The following is a 19,284-nucleotide window of genomic DNA, read 5'->3' on the forward strand; positions in this document are numbered from 1 at the left end:
CAAAAAACCAATTACAATAGTTACATCAAAGATCTAATCAAAGAACTAATCATAGATCACCATAACAAATACAATATTAATGAAAAAGTTTGAAATATTTGAATAATTGAAGAATTACCAAAATGTGACACAAAGACATGAAGTGAGCAAATGCTGTTGGAAAATGGTAGCAATAGACTTGCTCAACATAGGGTTACCACAAATCTTCAATTTGTGAAAAATGCAGTATCTGAGAAGTGCAACAAAGTGAGGCGCAATAAAACGAGACACGGCCATATTAGAACAGGGACAGGAAACTATTTGTAATAACCAGATAATATTGTGGGCCTTATGGGACGATTTTCCCAACTACTCAACTCTGCCAGTGCAGCAGGAAATCAGCCATGGACAATACATAAATGAAGGAACATGGTTATATTCCAATAAAACTTTAATTATGGACGCTGAAATCCAAATTTCACATAATTTTATTCAGTCATGAAATATTATTTTTTTTTCGACCATAAAACACCATTAACAACCACATAACTTGTGGGTCATACAAAAACAGGCATTAGCCCCAATATTTTGCAGCAGGCCATAATTTACTGGTCCTTGTGTTAGAAACTTTATGGTTGGTATTTATACTGACCTTTCAAACTGCACAATTCCAACAGCCCCTATAACCCCATGCCTCAGCCTCCTCCTCCCTTACACAGGAAATAGCAAGCAAAGAAAACTTTTAAGTCAAAAAGAAAAAAAAAAACATAAAAAGAGAGACTATGAATTGCCCAAAAGTAAATCAACTAAACTGATTATTACAAAGTAGGCAATTCTTACCACTGGAGAACTTTTATACTATAAGAAAGCCTGTTTTAAGACGAAAAGTTACTCTGAATTAAAGACTTTAAAATGCAATTTTATTGTCCACCAAGGAAGTATTACTGTAAAGCAGAAGGCCTAACAGGCCTGTTTTAATGAATAGATGACTCATCTGGAATCAGTGCATTAATTGTTGGGATTCAAATGGGTGCTCTTAAAGTACTGGGAAAAAAGACTTCATTTTTAAAGCAGGTTAAGCATTCCCCTACAGCCTTTTTTTAAAGTATCAGTTTGCTTTGCAAACTATTTCTTTCCAAAGACCATAGAAATAAACATCCATAAAACCCTGAAATATTTATCATAAACTCTAAGCTATTAAATTTCAAAAAATTTTAAATCCACATGTATTTGGGCAAGAAATAATACATTAAGTGGAACTGATGAACCTATCTGCATGGAAGGGCTAGAGACACAGATGTAAAGAATGGTCACAGGGCGGGAAGGAGAGGGTGGGACGAATTGAGAGAGTAGCACTGACATATATACATCACCATGTATAAAACAGATAACTAGTGGGAAGCTGCTGTGCGGCACAGGGAGCTCAGCCAGGTGCTCTGTGGCGACCTACAGCGGTGGGATGGGAGTGGAGGGTGAGTGGGAGGCTCAAGAAGGAGGGGATACATATACACATACAGCTGATTCAAGCAGGTGTACAGCAAAAACTAACAACACTGTAAAGCAATTATACTCCAATTTAAAAATTAATTTTAAAAAAGGAACAATACATTGTCATTACTTTCAGCATTATAGGGTCAATGCTGTCAGTCTCCTAGTCCCCAGGCTTGACACCGTACCTTTTGCCTTTTTTCAACCCTTTCAAATTAGTTTGAAACTTGTCCTCATCTTGGAGTTTCACTTCCCTTGCCCCAGTCTGGAGATTCAGCCGCACGTGGGATCCTGCAGGAACAGCCTGACCTAGAAGCCAAGAAGACAGAGAAGGCTTATGAGGTATATGGTACTTGGAGCGACACTGCAACATGAAAAATTCTTTCAAGGGAAGCATACAGCACAAGTTCTCTCGGAATGTTCAGGTAAATCCTGAGCGTAAAAGAGCAATGATGTAACGAGAATTCAAGTTTTCTCAATTCTGGGAAGATGATAGTGAACTACAAGCTACACCAACCACTGTGCCTCCATCAGAGAACCAAGGAGCCAAGGAATCACCAGGCCAAGACAACTGTTTTCTGTTCCTGCCATCACACTTCAGCAGGGAGTTTCTTTACCTTAGACTAAAAATTAAAAGCCAAGTTGAGTACATAAGTGTATGTGTGTGATGATCCACTTCTAACCTCAAATCCATCCATAAGGCTTCAAGATTTTTTTAAAAAGGTATGTTCAAGTAGAACGGGAAAACCTTTCTCTGCAGAGGCTCCCTGAATAAGGTTAAGTCAGGTGTTAAATGACGTAAGAAGTGAGACTCAGACTGGGGAAAAAGTGAATCCCAAATAGATGGAGTCCTTCATGCAAAGATTCAGACTCAGAAACTGACAGGATGCATTCAAGAGGCAAGGAACAGAAGAGGCCAGAAGAACTGGAAGGACTGTGGAGGCTGATAGCTTGAAGCACTACTTAAAGCCCAGTTTGGGGTAGGAAAATAAAAGTAATGGCTGAGGAAGTTGGTTCTTCGAAGAGAGGAGGCCAAATCCTGGCAAAAACAACAAAAAACTGATAACTTCTATTCTATTCCTATGACCATGGGCTAAGAGGTAACTTCTTTAATATTAACCCCATCTTTAAGGAAGTTCCCTGGTGGTCTAGCAGTTAGGATTTGGTGCTTTCACTGCTGTGGTCCCAGGTTCAACCCCTGGTCTTCAATTGAGATCCCAAAGCCATGCACGACAAACAAACAAAAAAATCCCATCTCCAAATGTATGAAGCTAAGCAGATCATCTTTGATATTCTCTCTACTTTACATTTCTCATATCCAATCAATCTCCCAAATCTCATGTTTTTCCTGCCATGTCTCTCTTGAATTTACATCCTTCTGTCTTCCCCACCACTGCCCTTAGAACCATCACCATCTCTCTTCCAGATACTCCCAAAGCTTTCCAACTGCCCTCTACTAACTATAATTACCCCCTAATCAAACTACTCTTTACAATGAATGATTTTTTTTTTCAAAATACAAATCTGATGATGTCATTCCCCCACCTCAAACCTTTTAGTGACTTCCTACAGTTCTTATGGATGAAAATCCTCACACTGGTCAACAAGGCCCTGTTTAGTATCTAGCCATTGCCTGCCTCTTCAAACCTGTCCACTCCTCATTCCCCATGCTCTAGGCCACAATGGCCTTTTTCCATTCCACAAAAGGAACCATGCTTCCTCCTACCACAGGGCATTTCACCTGCTGTTCCCTTTACCCAGAACACTCCTTCCAACCCCAGCCTCCATCTCTTCATTCTTCCAATCCCATCTGAGAAGCTGAGAGGCATCCTCTATTTCCCCAGACCAGATCTAGCTGCCCCCCAAAGGCTTTCACAACACCATGACCATTTTTCTTTTTCTTTTTTTTTTTTTTTTGACCACACTTGACAGATCTTAGTTCTTAGGCAGCTTGAGGGAGCTTAGTTCTCCCACCAGGAATTAAACCCAGGGCTACAGCAGTGAAACCACTGAGTCCTAACTATTGGACCACCAGGGAACTCTTTACCATGACCCTTTTACTCAATCACATTTATCACAATCAATAGTTATATCTTAAGTTTTTTATTTATCTGGCTAATAAAAATGCTCACCATTTTATTCTCAGGGTCTATCACATATCCAAGCATATGGCATATCCTCAGTAACTATTTGTTAAGTGAAAAATTAAAAATGGAAGTGAGAAAATCCTAGAGTTATCTAGTAGTATAAGGAAATGACAACAAAGATTTTCACTAGGGCAAGTAGATTCATAATAATCAGTAGTCATGTTGATAGTTATTTTTAGTAGTAATTTATACTAATACCAGTAAGAATAATAGTAACAATAATAATACCTTGAATTTTCAGACTTTTGATCAAAAGTAGAAATAAAAAAGAGAAAAAGTACATGACTTTAAAAGTTCAAGAAAATAACAAGTTAGACTGTGCTAAACTGGCCAAGGAAGAGATTAGGATCTCATGTGAATCAATTTATTTTATTTAGGGAAAATTCCAAAATTACTCCCTTCACATAAGCCACCACAGGGGGCAAGAGCAACCACAATAACATTAACTTAAAATATGGGTTACGCTCATTTAAAATACATGAAACCAGCCGCAGCAGCAGTGGCAGAAGCAACAGAAAACCCAGTATTTCAAATGTTTCCACCCCACTGGGAAAAAGGCCAAGTTAGAGATAAAGTGTGATCTGACCTGCTTCCTTCTAGAGCCTCTGTGAAGGGAGTGGAATACTGGAGAAGAACGGAGCAGAGCCAAAAAGTCACCAGATACACTTAAGGACTGGGAGGTAGAGGAGAAGGGGATAATCAGAAAATAAGACAGGAACCCAGAAAGGCAAAAAGGCCTGCAAAGCCTGCAGTGTCTGTTTCCCTAACATTAGCTCCCTGAGGGGGAAAAATATGAGTGGTAGATTGTATCACTGTCACCAGTTCTGTTCCATCCACCCCCTGTGCTGTGTGACCTTACAGTCCCTCCTACTAGGAGTAGTTTCTCATCCTTTGACTTTGGACTTGGCCTATGACATGCTTTAGTCAGCAGGATGTTAGCAAATGTGCCACAGAGGTTTGAAATGTGTTTGTGTGTTTGGCTTCTCTCAGAATTGTGTATCACTGTGAGAAGAACATGCTCTACAAGCATTCTGGTCCAAGAGGGATGAGAGACCCATGGAGCAGATGTGGACCCAAACTGCAGACTGGAGCTGAGCCCAACCATGGTCAGCCAAGTCTAGCCCATCTGCAGACATGTGAGCAAGAATAAATGACTGGATATCTTTTTAAAACCTTTTACTTTGAATTACTTTTAAACTTCAGTTCAGTTCAGTTGCTCAGTCGCGTCCGACTCTTTGTGACCTCATGAATCGCAGCACGCCAGGCCTTCCTGTCCATCACCAACTCCCAGAGTTTACCCAAACTCATGTCCATCGAGTCGATGATGCCATCCAGCCATCTCACCCTCTGTCATCCCCTTCTCCTCCTGCCCCCAATCCCTCCCAGCATCAGGGTATTTTCCAATGAGTCAACTCTTCGTATGAGGTGGCCAAAGTATTGGAGTTTCAGCTTCAGCATCAGTCCTTCCAATGAACACCCAGGAATGATCTCCTTTAGAATGGACTGGTTGGATCTCCTTGCAGTCCAAGGGACTCTCAAGAGTCTTCTCCAACACCACAGTTCAAAAGCATCAATTCTTCGGCGCTCAGCTTTCTTCACAGTCCAACTCTCACATCCATACATGATCACTGGAAAAACTTACACAGAACTTATAAGAATATTAATATAGAGAGTTTCCATACATCACTCACACGACTTTTCCCAATGTTAATATTTTACATAGCCATAGACAACTACTGGGAAACTAATACTAGTAATCAAACTAAAGATCCTTTTCAAACCTTAACAGTGTGGAAACTAAGTGGAAACTTAGTGGAAACTAAGGTCCTATTTTGTGCTATGATCCCATATGGCCCATGGTTGTTATTTCTCCCTAATTTCCTGCACTTGGCAACAGTTCCTCAGTCTTCCCTTGTCTTTCATGACCCTGACACCCTCAAGAAATACTAATCAGTTATTCAGGATTGTTTGGGTTTTGTCATGATTAAACTCAAATCATGCCACCTTGACAGAAGCACCAGAGAAATTATGTCATGCTCTTCCCAAAACATCATATCAAAGGGTTCATGATGTCAACATGTCTTATACTGGTGATACTGGTCTTGATCAACTAACAAAAGCCATCTCTACTGAGCTTTTCCACTGTGGTAAACAAAAATCATGGCAAACTGTAGAAAACAGTTTGGCATTTCCTCAAAATGTTAAACAAAGAGTTACCATATGAACCAAGCAACTCTGCACTTAGTGTATACACAAAAGAACTAAAAAAATATGTTCACACAAAAACTTTTACATGAATGTTCATTGCAGCATTACTTACAATAGCCAAAATGTGGCAAAACAACCCAAATGTCCATCAAATCTAAGGAATGAACAAACAAAATGCAGTCTAGCCATTCAGAAGAATACTATTCATCCACTAAAAGGAATTAAATACTTTAGATCATTATGCTGTATCTCAATAAAACTGGAATAAAGAAGTAAATCAATAAAAAACATAATAAATAAAAAAGGAATGAAATACTAATATATAGTAGAACATGGATGAACTTTGAATACCTTACACTAAGTGAAAGAAGACAGACACAGAAAGTCATATTATCATATGACTCCTTTCATATGAAAGGTACTGAATAGAAAAATCATCAGACACAGTAAATTAATGGTTGCCAGGGGCTAGAGGAAGGGAGGAGTGGGGAATGACCACTCATAAGAATTATTTCTTCTGGAGAGGATGAAAATGTGGTGATGGTTGCATGATACTGTGTGTATACTAAAAACCCCTGAATTGTTTAAAGAAAATCATGGGAGAAACACTGAGATTATACAAATCCCCTTTTTCCTCAAACCTTTGCACACAATTAAGGGAATCCACTTGCAACAATTATCACTGTGGTGATGGTCTATGCGCAATTTTTTTTGTAATTTAATTTTTTCATAATTATATTTATTTACTTTTGATTGATGATTGCTTTACAATATTGGTATGATTCCTATCATACATAACCATGAATTAACCGTATCTGTATGTATGTCCCCTCCCTCTTGAATCTCCCTCCCACCTCCCACCCTTTCCCACCCCTCTAGGTTATTACAGAGTCCCAGTTAATAGCAATTTTCTACTCCCTTCCTTACACATTTATGAATTGAAATTTCACTATAAGGAAAAACTGCCACTTCTCCATATACTTATTAATCTTATCAATATGTTCTCAAAGATATTTTATTCTATGAGTTATAGTCCAATATTATCATTATTTTGTTGCTCAAATTATTTCAGTTTTGGCAACTAGGAGCTTCTTCAGGTTAACTCTTGTGTTCCTTTTACAAGTCCCTTTTGTCCATCATTTTCTTTTTTCAAGTATTTCCTTACTTTCTGGCTCCAAAAGAAGCTCCAAGTTTATCTTAAATTTTCCTTTCCCCAGCCTTTGAATCAACCATTTTTCAAGGAGTTCTAGTTCTTTTACTGAAGAACAGTGTTTAGAATCCACTTTCTGCATAATACTTTGCCAACAAACCTCCATCTAGTCAAGGCTATGGTTTTTCCAGTAGTCATGTATGGATGTGAGAGTTGGACTGAAAAGAAAGCTGAGCGCCGAAGTATTGATACTTTTGAACTGTGGTGTTGGAGAAGACTCTTGAGAGTCCCTTGGACTGCAGAGAGATCCAACCAGTCCATCCTAAAGGAGATCAATCCTGAATATTCATTGGAAGGACTGATGTTGAAGCTGAAACTCCAATACTTTGGCCACCTGATGCGAAGAGCTGACTCATTTGAAAAGACCCTGATGCTGGGAAAGATCGAGGGCAGGAGGATAAGGTGATGACAGAGGATGAGATGGCTGGATGGCATCACCAACTCAATGGACATGAGTTTGGGTAAACTACGGGAGTTGGTGATGGACAGAGAGGCCTGGTGTGCTGCAGTCCACGGGGTCGCAAAGAGTCGGACACGACTGAGCGACTGAACTGAACTGATCTGCATAACAGATGTGCTAATTATTACTAGGTTATCATTGCTTCTAGGCTCTGTCTTTGAATCAGAGATAAGAAATTTATGTATGTGTATACACATCTAGTAAAGTAATGCTCAAAATTCTCCAAGCCAGGCTTCAGCTATATGTGAACCGTGAACTTCCTGATGTTCAAGCTGGTTTTAGAAAAGGCAGAGGAACCAGAGATCAAATTGCAAACATCCGCTGGATCATGGAAAAAGCAAGAGAGTTCCAGAAAAACATCTATTTCTGCTTTATTGACTATGCCAAAGCCTTTGACTGTGTGGATCACAATAAACTGTGGAAAATTCTGAAAGAGATGGGAATACCAGACCACCTGACCTGCCTCTTGAGAAATCTGTATGCAGGTCAGGAAGCAACAGTTAGAACTGGACGTGGAACAACAGACTGGTTGCAAATAGGAAAAGGAGTACGTCAAGGCTGTATATTGTCACCCTGCTTATTTAACTTCTATGCAGAGTACATTATGAGAAACGCTGAACTGGAAGAAACACAAGCTGGAATCAAGATTGCCGGGAGAAATATCAATAACCTCAGATATGCAGATGACACCACCCTTATGGCAGAAAGTGAAGAGGAACTCAAAAGCCTCTTGATGAAAGTGAAAGTGGAGAGTGAAAAAGTTGGCTTAAAGCTCAACATTCAGAAAACGAAGATCATGGCATCTGGTCCCATCACTGCATGGGAAATAGATGGGGAAACAGTGGAAACAGTGTCAGACTTTATTTTGGGGGGCTCCAAAATCACTGCAGATGGTGACTGCAGCCATGAAATTAAACGATGCTTACTTCTTGGAAGGAAAGCTATGACCAACCTAGATAGCATATTCAAAAGCAAAGACGTTACTTTGTCAACAAAGGTCCGTCTAGTCAAGGCTATGGTTTTTCCTGTGGTTATGTATGGATGGATGAAGAAGGCTGAGCACTGAAGAATTGATACTTTTGAAGTATGGTGTTGGAGAAGACTCTTGAGAGTCCCTTGGACTGCAAGGAGATCCAACCAGTCCATTCTGAAGGAGATCAGCCCTGGGATTTCTTTGGAAGGAATGATGCTGAAGCTGAAACTCCAGTACTTTGGCCACCTCATGCGAAAAGTTGACTCACTGGAAAAGACTCTGATGCTGGGAGGGATTGGGGGCAGGAGGAGAAGGGGACGACAGAGGATGAGATGGCTGGATGGCATCACTGACTCGATGGACGTGAGTCTGAGTGAACTCCGGGAGTTGGTGATGGACAGGGAGGCCTGGCGTGCTGCGATTCTTGGGGTCGCAAAGAGTTGGACACGACTGAACAACTGAACTGAACTGATACACATCTATATTTCTATATCTATTTGTCTGTGGACCTATTAAAAAGTGGGCTTCCCTGGTGGCTCAGCGGTAAAGAATCCACCTGCAATGCAGGAGACCTGGGTTCAATTCCTGGGTTGGGAAGATTCCCTGAAGAAGGAAATGGCAACCTACTCCAGTATTCTTGCCTGGAAAATTCCCTGGACAGAGAGCCTGGTGGGCTACAGTTCAAGGGGTTGCAGAAGAGTCAGACACAACTTGGCAGCACAACAACAACTATTAAAAAGTACAAGCTTATACTCGTATCTCTGACAAGACTGCACGCATTCAGGGTGATATGGCCACAGACTATACTGATACCTGAGATTTCAATCAACACTACAGGGTTCATTTGTCTCCCCTCTCTTTCCTTGTTTGCAACTTCTTTCTCCAACAGTAAGAAAACTGTCTCTTTTTATCTGCAATGTTTTATTTACTGTTCAATCCTAGTATACATACAAAGTAATTTCAAAATTACTAACCATACCACTGTCAGAAACACATTTACCAAACTAGATTACAACATTTACATACAGCTCCTTTGTCTTTAGTTTTGCAGTATCTAGTCAAGGTATCATTTCACAAGGCCACTTAGTTTAGTTCCATTCTCCCCTACCCAAATCAGTATGATTATGTTGTCAATTTGTAATACTTGATTCATTTGTTAGTGCCTGTATTCCATTTTGTTGTTCCCATTCCTCCACATCCTGGCTGGTTTAATTTTTTATTTTGGAGCATCTGAAGGGTATGTGAATGTGAACTATTACTACAGTTCTAAGAGAGCAATACAAAAAGAAATTACTATCATTTTAAAGCTGAGTTTTGAAGTGGTTTGTTTATTGTCACAATTCATTCCAATGGTCCTGAAACAAGGAATTTAAAAGTGTCCACTATAAAGAGAGGTCCTTTTTTCTGAAATTATATCATTTCTATCTTTTTAGTGTTAAAACGTCCTTTTATAAAATGAGATAACGATGATGAAGGATGACAGTGGGTTGTTTCTATGTTAAGGTCCTTAACTCAGAAAAGTAAAAAAGCTGGCCTTTGGTCCCCAGAATTTTCTTTTAAAGTTTTCTGGTTCATGAAATACCATAGTCTGGAAACTACTCATCTATTCTACCAATGTTCCCTAGGACATTTGAGAATTATTCCCACTGTACACTTTAAATGAGTGAATTTTATGATATATAAATTTTATCTCAATAAAGTTGTTTCAAAATTTCATTTCTTTGGATAAAGCAGTACTTCTTTTGAATCCCGGAACAGTAATTAGACTATCAAATATAGTCCAAGGTGACAGCAAGTATTACTAGAGGCCAAGAAAAAGCTAAGTTCAAAGCCTAAACACAAACCCAGAAGGACAGTTACGGGTAGGGTAGGAAAAAGAAAATGAGTCTAGAAAGCCTGAAGCCATCAAACACCTGGGCAAGAGGAATACTGGCAGAAGGGCAAGTAAGAAATATTGATCCGAGATGTAGAAGTCAACTCAAATGCCCACGGGAGACCGGCAAGTAAGAGAGATGAGTGAGGAAGGCCATCTATAAGACAACAGGGAATAGTGAGGGCTAAAGAAAAAATGCCCTCTCTAAAAGCATTCAAACTTTTAAATACAAAAGCCAAACAAAACATACCTATATTTGGAATTCAGCCTACAACCAATTTGTGACTACTGGAAAAGATGCTTCACCTATTGACAAATCTTGCCTGACTCAACATTTGTTCCCACTCACCTAATTGCCCAGTAATTAGAAACTTAGCCTTCCTGGGCTCAGAGTACCAGCGTCCTCCTTGGGTAGCACCCACAAGGAGCCCTCTGTATAGTCTGACTGCTCTGCTTCAGGGGAGCCAGGGCCAGCTGAGATGGATGCCACAGTGTCCTGGTTTCTGCGATGGCATCAGATGCCTAGGAGTAATATGTCTTTGGGAGGCATAAGAGGTATGGGGATGTCCTCTGTGGGCTTCAATCTGGAAACATCCCCCTCCAGGGACCCCTGGGCTCTTTCAAGTTAAACGCGGATACAACTGCAGAAAAATCTAGGGCTGCTCCAGCATGGCCCGCTCAGATGAGAACTGGCCATCGACCACGAGCACTGGAACTCTGCTATCCACTCGGCTATTTCTTTGAGAGCCAGTAAAATCAGCCAAATTCTTTTTTCTTTCTGAATTGTCATGACCTTATGTGTCAAATGACAAGAATCTATCGTGCTTGCTTTCACTAATGTGTTAGATTGTTGTGAAAAATAAATGAGAAAACACTGTGTCAGAGCTCAGAAGAAGTTAAAAGTACTTCAGGAAACACAGACCCAAAAAGGTAAATGTCAACCAGGATGAAGCAAAGACATTTTATTTATCAAGTCCTGTAGGTATATATGTGTTAACAAAAGTGAAAATTCCCAATTATGCCGAGTTTCTGAAGGGCAGGACCAATTACTTGTGCCCACAGCTCAGGCTCAACTCTAGGCACACAGTAGGCCACCAGAAAGGTCAGCTTGAATGCCAGCCTCCTGGCCCCCACTTCCAGGACCAGAATTAACAGAAGGAATACAGGACAGGAAGCAATGCCACTCACCTCCAAGCTCATAACCAGGGTGAGTCAGAGCTGAGACTTCATAAGCCCGGTTGCCATAACTACCACAGCCCTCTCCTCCTGCTTTTTTATTCAGAAACCCCAAACAAGTCCTGGCAAGATCTTAGCTTCACACAAATGAGCATCTATCCTGTCTCCAAGGCAGGACTTGAACTGAACCAGTAACAAACAACAAAAAAATGTGCACAAACCTCTCTAGGGTGCTGAACCCTGAACCAACGCTTAATGTTTTTTGAAACGAAACACAAATGGAGATCTTTTTTGTAAGCAGCAAAACACAGAGTGAACCAGTCTGTCTTGTCATTACATTCATGCATTTCCTAAAAGGACTTAACAATGGCAAAACAAGAAAAAATAAAAATATTCTCCAAAGTTATTTTTTTTTACTCTGCCACATAATCTACAATCTGGGCAGAGCCTTAGAAGAGTTCTCTGGCAGGGCTTTCAAGCAAGTGTGGAAATCCATCACCTGCACTAAAGCCCTTCAGATCAGGAGACTCCACAGTCTTCCTCTGGGAATAGCTATCCTGATAGCTCCCACCACATTCCAGAATTACCCTCCAAAATTTTATCTGCTGTGATCTAACCAATGTCTCCTTTCCAGTTCCAAGAAGAGACAACAGCTGTTCACAAATCTCTGCCCACAGAATTCACAACAGCAGTGCTCTTCAAGTATAAGGACTAGCCATGCTACTAAGAGATTTCCTGTGTTTCAGCTAAACAGCCATCAGGACAAAGGCTCCAAGTATTTAGGACACAGTGAGTCTCTGTCCACGATTGGTTGGTCAACAAGCATATATTAAGGATTAGGTAAGAGCCTGCCTGCTCTATACTAGGCATTCCTTCTACCACAGCTTACTGTGCATCCACTGAAGAAAGCCACCTGCAGTGTTGGGCACTGGGAAGGATACCACATCAACAAGACCAACAGCTGCCATTGAGGAATATGCAAGGAGATCCAACCAGTCCATCCTGGAGGAGACAGGTCCTGGGTGTTCATTGGAAGGACTGATGTTGAAGCTGAAACTCCAATACTTTGGCCACCTGCTGCGAAGAGCTGACTCATTTGAAAAGACCCTAATGCTGGGAAAGCTTGAGGGCAGGAGGAGAAGGGGATGACTGATGATGAGATGGCTGGATGGCATCACCGACTCGATCGACATGAGTTTGGGTAGGCTCCGGGAGCTGGTGATGGACAGGGAGGCCTGGCGTGCTGCGGTTCATGGGACGGCAAAGAGTTGGACACAACTGAGCAACTGAACTGAACTGAGGAATATGAAATAAACAAGGAAGAGGAGTAACAACATTCAGAGTCCCACTTTTCTGGCAAGCAAAGAAGTGGGCATATTCAGGAGGCAATGAGTAACTCCTTCTGAAACTCAGCATATAACAGAAAAATAAGAAGTAAGGAGACTGTTTAGAAAGATATTATCCTTGACCTAATCAGATACAATCAAGCCTGAACAAGAGGAATGGGTGGGAAACGGGAAGAATGAGACAGCAGTAAGGGATGACAGTATTTTGATCAGAAAAACAAGGAATTCTTCTGACAGTGGTCAGTTTTCCTTCCTTCAAAAGCACCAGAGCTTTAAGCATGTACAGTGCCTCCTTCCACTAGCCCAGGAGATCTGTCAGAGCCCCACAGTTTAATGAATCCAGGGGTAAAGGAGAACAGAGGGATACTTTCACCCGGAAATCCAAGACGGGCATCCCACACCTGTTCCTAGCCCACTGGTTTCCTCTGTTCCCCTTTCATCTCTACCCTCAACATGTTTCATGTTCCTCTATAGCTCAGAAGACCCAGTGAGACTAACAGATAAAGCGCAGCCCTTTAATCAGAGCACTTGAGCTTTTACATCCATGGGAACTGGTTTTTAATAATCCTATTGATTGCTAGAGTCTACAATCAATGACAGAGTCTAGTTACTGTCATTTCTTTTTTTAGAGAGATACTCCCCACTGAGGCATCCCAGGGAGCTCAGTAGTGAAGAATCCGCCTGCCAATGCAGGAGATGTGGTTCGATCCCTGGGTCAGTAAGATCCCCTGGAGTAAGAAATGGCAACCCACTCCAGTATTCTTGCCTGGAAAAATTCCATGAACAGAGGAGCCTGGCAGGCTATAGTCCATTAGGATAGCAAAAGAGGTGGACAAGACAGGACTGAGCACACACACTTATTCCCCACCTATTCTCTCAAACCTACAAAATCTTGAATATATGCAGATTTCACATTCTTGATTGTGCATATGTGTATGCGTATCTGTTGGGGATGAGGAGACTGGGTAAAGACTCAAGAAAATTGGAAGAAGAAAGGAACCGTTAAGAGACCAAAGGCCAGGCAGTTGGAAATAAACCGCAAATAAAATAAACAGCAAAGCTACAGTCCTTCCAGCTCTCCAATCCCACCACTTAGAAATTGCTGAGTCAAATGAAACCATATTTTAAAAGTCTCACTGCAATTGAAGTTCACTGTGAGATACTGACAATGAGCTTCATTTAATAATGAGGAGGGGAAAAAAAGCAATTGGGAGTGAAGAAGTTAAATGTGCCCTTTTCCCAGAGGTCAGGGACCGTAATTCCACTATAGCTCATTTCTTGGAGAAGACTCTTGGGGATTCCAGAATGCCTGCATTTCCCACCCAGGCACAATTTCATTAGCAGCTCATTAGCAAGAGTGGCAACCATTTTTGACTCTTGTTTTTCATAATATTTATTGGTTAATTGACACTTTGAACACAAGTTGACTAAGGACCAAATGAAAGTGCTAAAAACCATTCATGAGTCAAATTTAAAACACAAAGATTGTATTCTAAACACACCCTTTATTCTCATTTATTTTCCACAAACAGAAGTCATAATTTAATAAGGGGGCTAAGAAGCAAAGTGCCAAGATACTGCACTTTAATTTTTAATCCTTTTTCTCCTACCCCATCAGTCCCCAGGGATCCTGACATCATAATTGGCTCTGTTTGTTCTCTTCAACAGCACCTGTTACCTCCACAGTCAAACATGGTTGTGTGAATAATTTCAAAACAGTACCAGCTAGTCCTGACCTCTACAATTTCCTCAGTGTCTGCTGCAAAAGCCCCCCAGTTTGGATTCTCCCTGCAGTGGAAAAAGAGGAAATCCATAGGTATGAGGGGAGCAAAATTCCTAGAGCTAAGTTTCTCTCTAGATCAGTTGTAAAGGAAGGGACTCAACTCCCTTCCTTTTTGAGGGAGGGGGACAGAATGCAAACGAGAAGGTGAAATGATGCAGGTGAAGCAACGATACAGTGTAGAGAAGCCAGTCAAAGAAACAACTGGTCCCAAGTCTTTGCCTCTGCATTATGAGAGGGCCCCCCCTTAAATGTAGGCAACTTGAACAACAAAATGAGGTTAGTTACCGGAGCCTTCTTTCATCTAGCAAAATGTAATAACAATCCCAATTTGTTGCCTCTCAGCTTAAAGTTTTGGATCATGTGTATTAAGAGACCTACTAAGTGTGCTGTGTTTTGCTTTCTTCATCTGCATTGCTAGTTTCACCAGAAGGAGCTACAGCCTCTAGCACCTGGGTTACTTGGGCAGTTACCCAGTCCAGAGATAGAGGGCATAGGCTGAGGAAGACCCAGATTCCAGGTCCAGTTCCACCACTTAATAGCTTTAAGATCTTGGGACAATAAGCTTTGTGGCCCATGTATAGAATGGGGCTCCAAGTACTCACTTCAGAGAGTTCACAGAGTTCACTGTGAGGAGTAAGAGATAAAGCAAGTGGGATGCTTAGGGCAGACTCCAGAGAATTCTCAATAATGGTGTTTACAGACTCCTGTCTCTCTGTGACTTGTTCAGTTTTCCCAGCTATGGGACAGGGACCATTACAGATGGTTAGACTGAGTGTTAAGAGGCTCTCAGTACGTATCTGAATTCTGTAGGGGATAAGCAAGTACATGATTTTTGTAGAATTTTCAGGTTGGACTGAAGCCAGTTCAGTAACAATGAAGGCTTCAGGGCATACAAATTGAGAGGGCAGGTGGTTAAACCAGGCCTCTATCACACTGAAAACATACACTACAGCATTCCTTGGCTGGGGCCAGCCGTAGGCCAACCAAACCCATTTAAGATGGAGCAGTTTCAGGCCTCCCTGGTAGTCTAGTGGTTAAGAATCCACCTGCCAATGGAGGCGACACCAAGGAGTTCAATCCTTGGGCCAGGAAGAACCCACATGCCAAGGAGCAACTAAGTCCGTGCGCCAGAACTACCGAGCCAATGCTCCAGAGCCTGTGAGCCGCGACTACTGAGCCTGTGTGCTGCAACTGCTGAAGCCCGAGCACCTAGAGTCCATGCCCTGCAACAAGAGAAGCCATGGCAATAAGAAGTCCAGGCACAGCAAGGAGTAGTCCCCACTCGCCACAACCAGGGAAAGCCTGTGCACAGCAACAAAGACCCAGCATAGCCAAGAATAAATAAATACATTTTTTAAAAAGATGGAGCAGTCTCTATCTATACCATTCCCCAAGTCAGAACAGAAATCAGAAGCCATATCCATAAGTATAACTTAAGCAAACGTGGGAGGGATTTAAATGAGAAAAAGTGCCCAGCCAGCAACAAGGGGAAGGGTTTCTGGTTTCCCTATAAACTTAATTCAAACACAGGTTGAAGCCAGTTCTGTAACAATGCACCATCAGGCTTATAAAAGCAGCTGCCCTGCTCTGGCTTCATGTTCCTTGGGGGATCTTGCTTGCAGGTGCCCATCCAAGCATGGGTGGGATGTTCCAGGCCACTGGGCACAAGGTTGGTGCTTCAGCAAACCTGCTGATGTGTACACTTCTGACAAGCAGCCTGCTTCATACCTCCAACCCGTCACAACAGCTGATGCTGCCCCCAGCTGCGCCTCCCCACAAAGCTCCCAATCCTGAGCACTTAAACTCTGCAACTGTCACTTGATTATATGCACTCTACCTGCTACACACTCTTCAAGTCCCCTACAAGGACCCAGGCAGTGCCTGGAAGTTTTGGCCTTGGTGCTTACTACCATTCAACAGTGAATTCACCCCCTATTGAGGGATTCTGGTATGGATCCCTTTTGATAGAAGTCACCTCACAAAAATCCATCTCCCACACACCCTCTTCCCCCTACCATTTTAAATTTATGGAGAAGGCAAACCCTTCACAACTCCAGTGTCACCAGCACCACGAGCTAGAGATCATGAGACCTAATCTCCACTGGAAAGATACAAGATCCTTCCTTGGGCCATGCCTCCAGCCAATACAGGCAGGAGGAGCATCCTTGAGGAAACTCTGTTGGCACTCCCCTTCTTAAAAACCTTCAGTGGTTCTTTGTTACCCTCCCAAGTACCAATACCCCAGCTGGTGTTCAAGGTCCCCCTAATACAGCAAAGTCCCTGCCTGATATTCTCTGCATTATCTCCCCTCATCCACAAATCCCCCATTCTCTGGCCAAACTCATTCACACTTTCTTTGGTCCTTGATACTGCCCTTTACTTGCTTTTACTCTGTTGAATTTAAATCCATTTTTTAAAGGCCTAGCTCAAACAATGCTATGCAATTTTATACACTGTTTTCCCTCCCTTTCAACCTTGAGTATCTTGCTTATTCCTCTCTAATGGCACATCCTCTATTCATTTTTTCTTACTCATTTGGATTCTTTGATACTTATCCAACAGATATTTACTAACCACCTACAATATGGTGGGTTTTAGGGAAATTAAGGATGAGACATGGCCTTTCTACACTTAAGGAAATCACTGGGCTAGTGAGGGAAATAAATATATAAAAACATGATATTTGATAAATTTTCCCCAGTAGGTTAAATTCCCCCTGAAGTCAGAACATCTTTATATTTCTAAATTACTAAACAAAAGTGCCTGGTAGTAAATGTCCACTGTGTGTATATTTCAAAACAAAAATAACTATATGAGATGAAAAACAATTTCTTCTTTCTGAAATGTGGGGAAAAGGGATATATTGCTGCAAAGACAGTCTTTAACATGGGATCATTGGAAAGTAAAATCTAGTAAATACAACACATATTTTTAAATGTGTTTTAATTCCACAGTATCACTCTTCAACCCACAAGTTAAATGAGATAGAGGTACAAAGACTGAGAATTGCACAGAGGAACATTCCTGGAATTCCAGTGGTTAAGACTGTATGTTTGACCCCTGGTCAGGAAACCATGCTGCATGGCATGGTCAAAATAAAAGGACTGCACAAAAAGGAACAGGAATCAAGAGCTCAAAACAGAATGAGAGACCTACACTGTTGGTGGGAATATAAGTTTGTACATGCACTGTGGAGAACAGTGTAGAGGCTCCTCAAAAAACTAGTGGAGGTGATGGAATTCCAGTGGAGCTATTTTAAAACCTAAAAGATGATGCTGTGAAAGTGCTGCACTCAATTTGCCAGCAAATTTGGAAAACTCAGCAGTGGCCACAGGACTGGAAAAGGTCAGTTTTCATTCCAATCCCAAAGAAAGGCAATGCCAAAGAACGCCCAAACTACTGCACAATTGCACTCATCTCACACGCTAGTAAAGTAATGCTCAAAATTCTCCAAGCCAGGCTTCAGCTATATGTGAACTGTGAACCTCTAGATGTTCAAGCTGGTTTTATAAAAAGCAGAGGAACCAGAGATCAAATTGCCAACATCTGCTGGATCATGGAAAAAGCAAGAGAGTTCCAGAAAAACATCTACTTCTGCTTTATTGACTATGCCAAAGCCTTTGACTGTGTGGATCACAATAAACTGTGGAAAATTCTGAAAGAGATGGGAATACCAGACCACCTGATCTGCCTCTTGAGAAACCTATATGCAGGTCAGGAAGAAACAGTTAGAACTGGACATGGAACAACAGACTGGTTCCAAATAAGAAAAGGAGTACATCAAGGCTGTATATTGTCACCCTGCTTATTTAACTTCTATGCAGAGTACATCATGAGAAACGCTGGGCTGGAAGAAACACAAGCTGGAATCAAGACTGCCGGGAGAAATATCAATAACCTCAGATATGCAGATGACACCACCCTTGTGACAGAAAGTGAAGAGGAACTCAAAAGCCTCTTGATGAAAGTGAAAGAGGAGAGTGAAAAAGTTGGCTTAAAACTCAACATTCAGAAAACGAAGATCATGGCATCTGGTCCCATCACTGCATGGGAAATAGATGGGGAAACAGTGGAAACAGTGTCAGACTTTATTTTTCTGGGCTCCAAAATCACTGTAGATGGTGACTGCACCCATGAAATTAAAAGACGCTTACTCCTTGGAAGAAAAGTTATGACCAACCTAGATAGCATATTGAAAAGCAGAGACATTACTTTGCCACCAAAGGTCCATCTAGTCAAGGCTATGGTTTTTCCAGTGGTCATGTATGGATGTGAGAGTTAGACTGTGAAGAAAGCTGAGCACCGAAGAATTGATGCTTTTGAACTGTGGTGTTGGAGAAGACTCTTGAGAGTCCCTTGGACTTCAAGGAAATCCAACCAGTCCATTCTGAAGGAGATCAGCCCTGGGATTTCTTTGGAAGAAATGATGCTAAAGCTGAAACTCCAGTACTTTGGCCACCTCATGTGAAGAGTTGACTCATTGGAAAAGACTCTGATGCTGGGAGGGATTGGGGACGGGAGGAGAAGGGGACGACAGAGGATGAGATGGCTGGATGGTATCACCGACTCAATGGACGTGAGTTTGAGTGAACTCTGAGAGATGGTGATGGACAGGGAGGCCTGGTGTGCTGCAATTCATGG

At 41.6% G+C, this 19,284-nt stretch overlaps 1 protein-coding gene across 5 annotated transcripts in view; it reads right to left on the reverse strand.

The window, feature by feature from the left end:
• The window catches only part of SIL1 (SIL1 nucleotide exchange factor), a 249,957-nt gene that overhangs the window by 108,547 nt on the left and 122,126 nt on the right, over positions 1 to 19,284 (reverse strand). For all 5 annotated transcript variants that reach the window (XM_061424675.1, XM_061424674.1, XM_061424677.1 and 2 more), the window contains exon 4: positions 1,656 to 1,776. In XM_061424675.1, the coding sequence (XP_061280659.1) occupies positions 1,656 to 1,776 (121 nt within the window). The remainder of the gene's footprint in view (positions 1 to 1,655; positions 1,777 to 19,284) is intronic.

Source organism: Bos javanicus, chromosome 7 (genome assembly GCF_032452875.1).
Source record: "Bos javanicus breed banteng chromosome 7, ARS-OSU_banteng_1.0, whole genome shotgun sequence".
Classification (NCBI taxonomy): domain Eukaryota; kingdom Metazoa; phylum Chordata; class Mammalia; order Artiodactyla; family Bovidae; genus Bos; species Bos javanicus.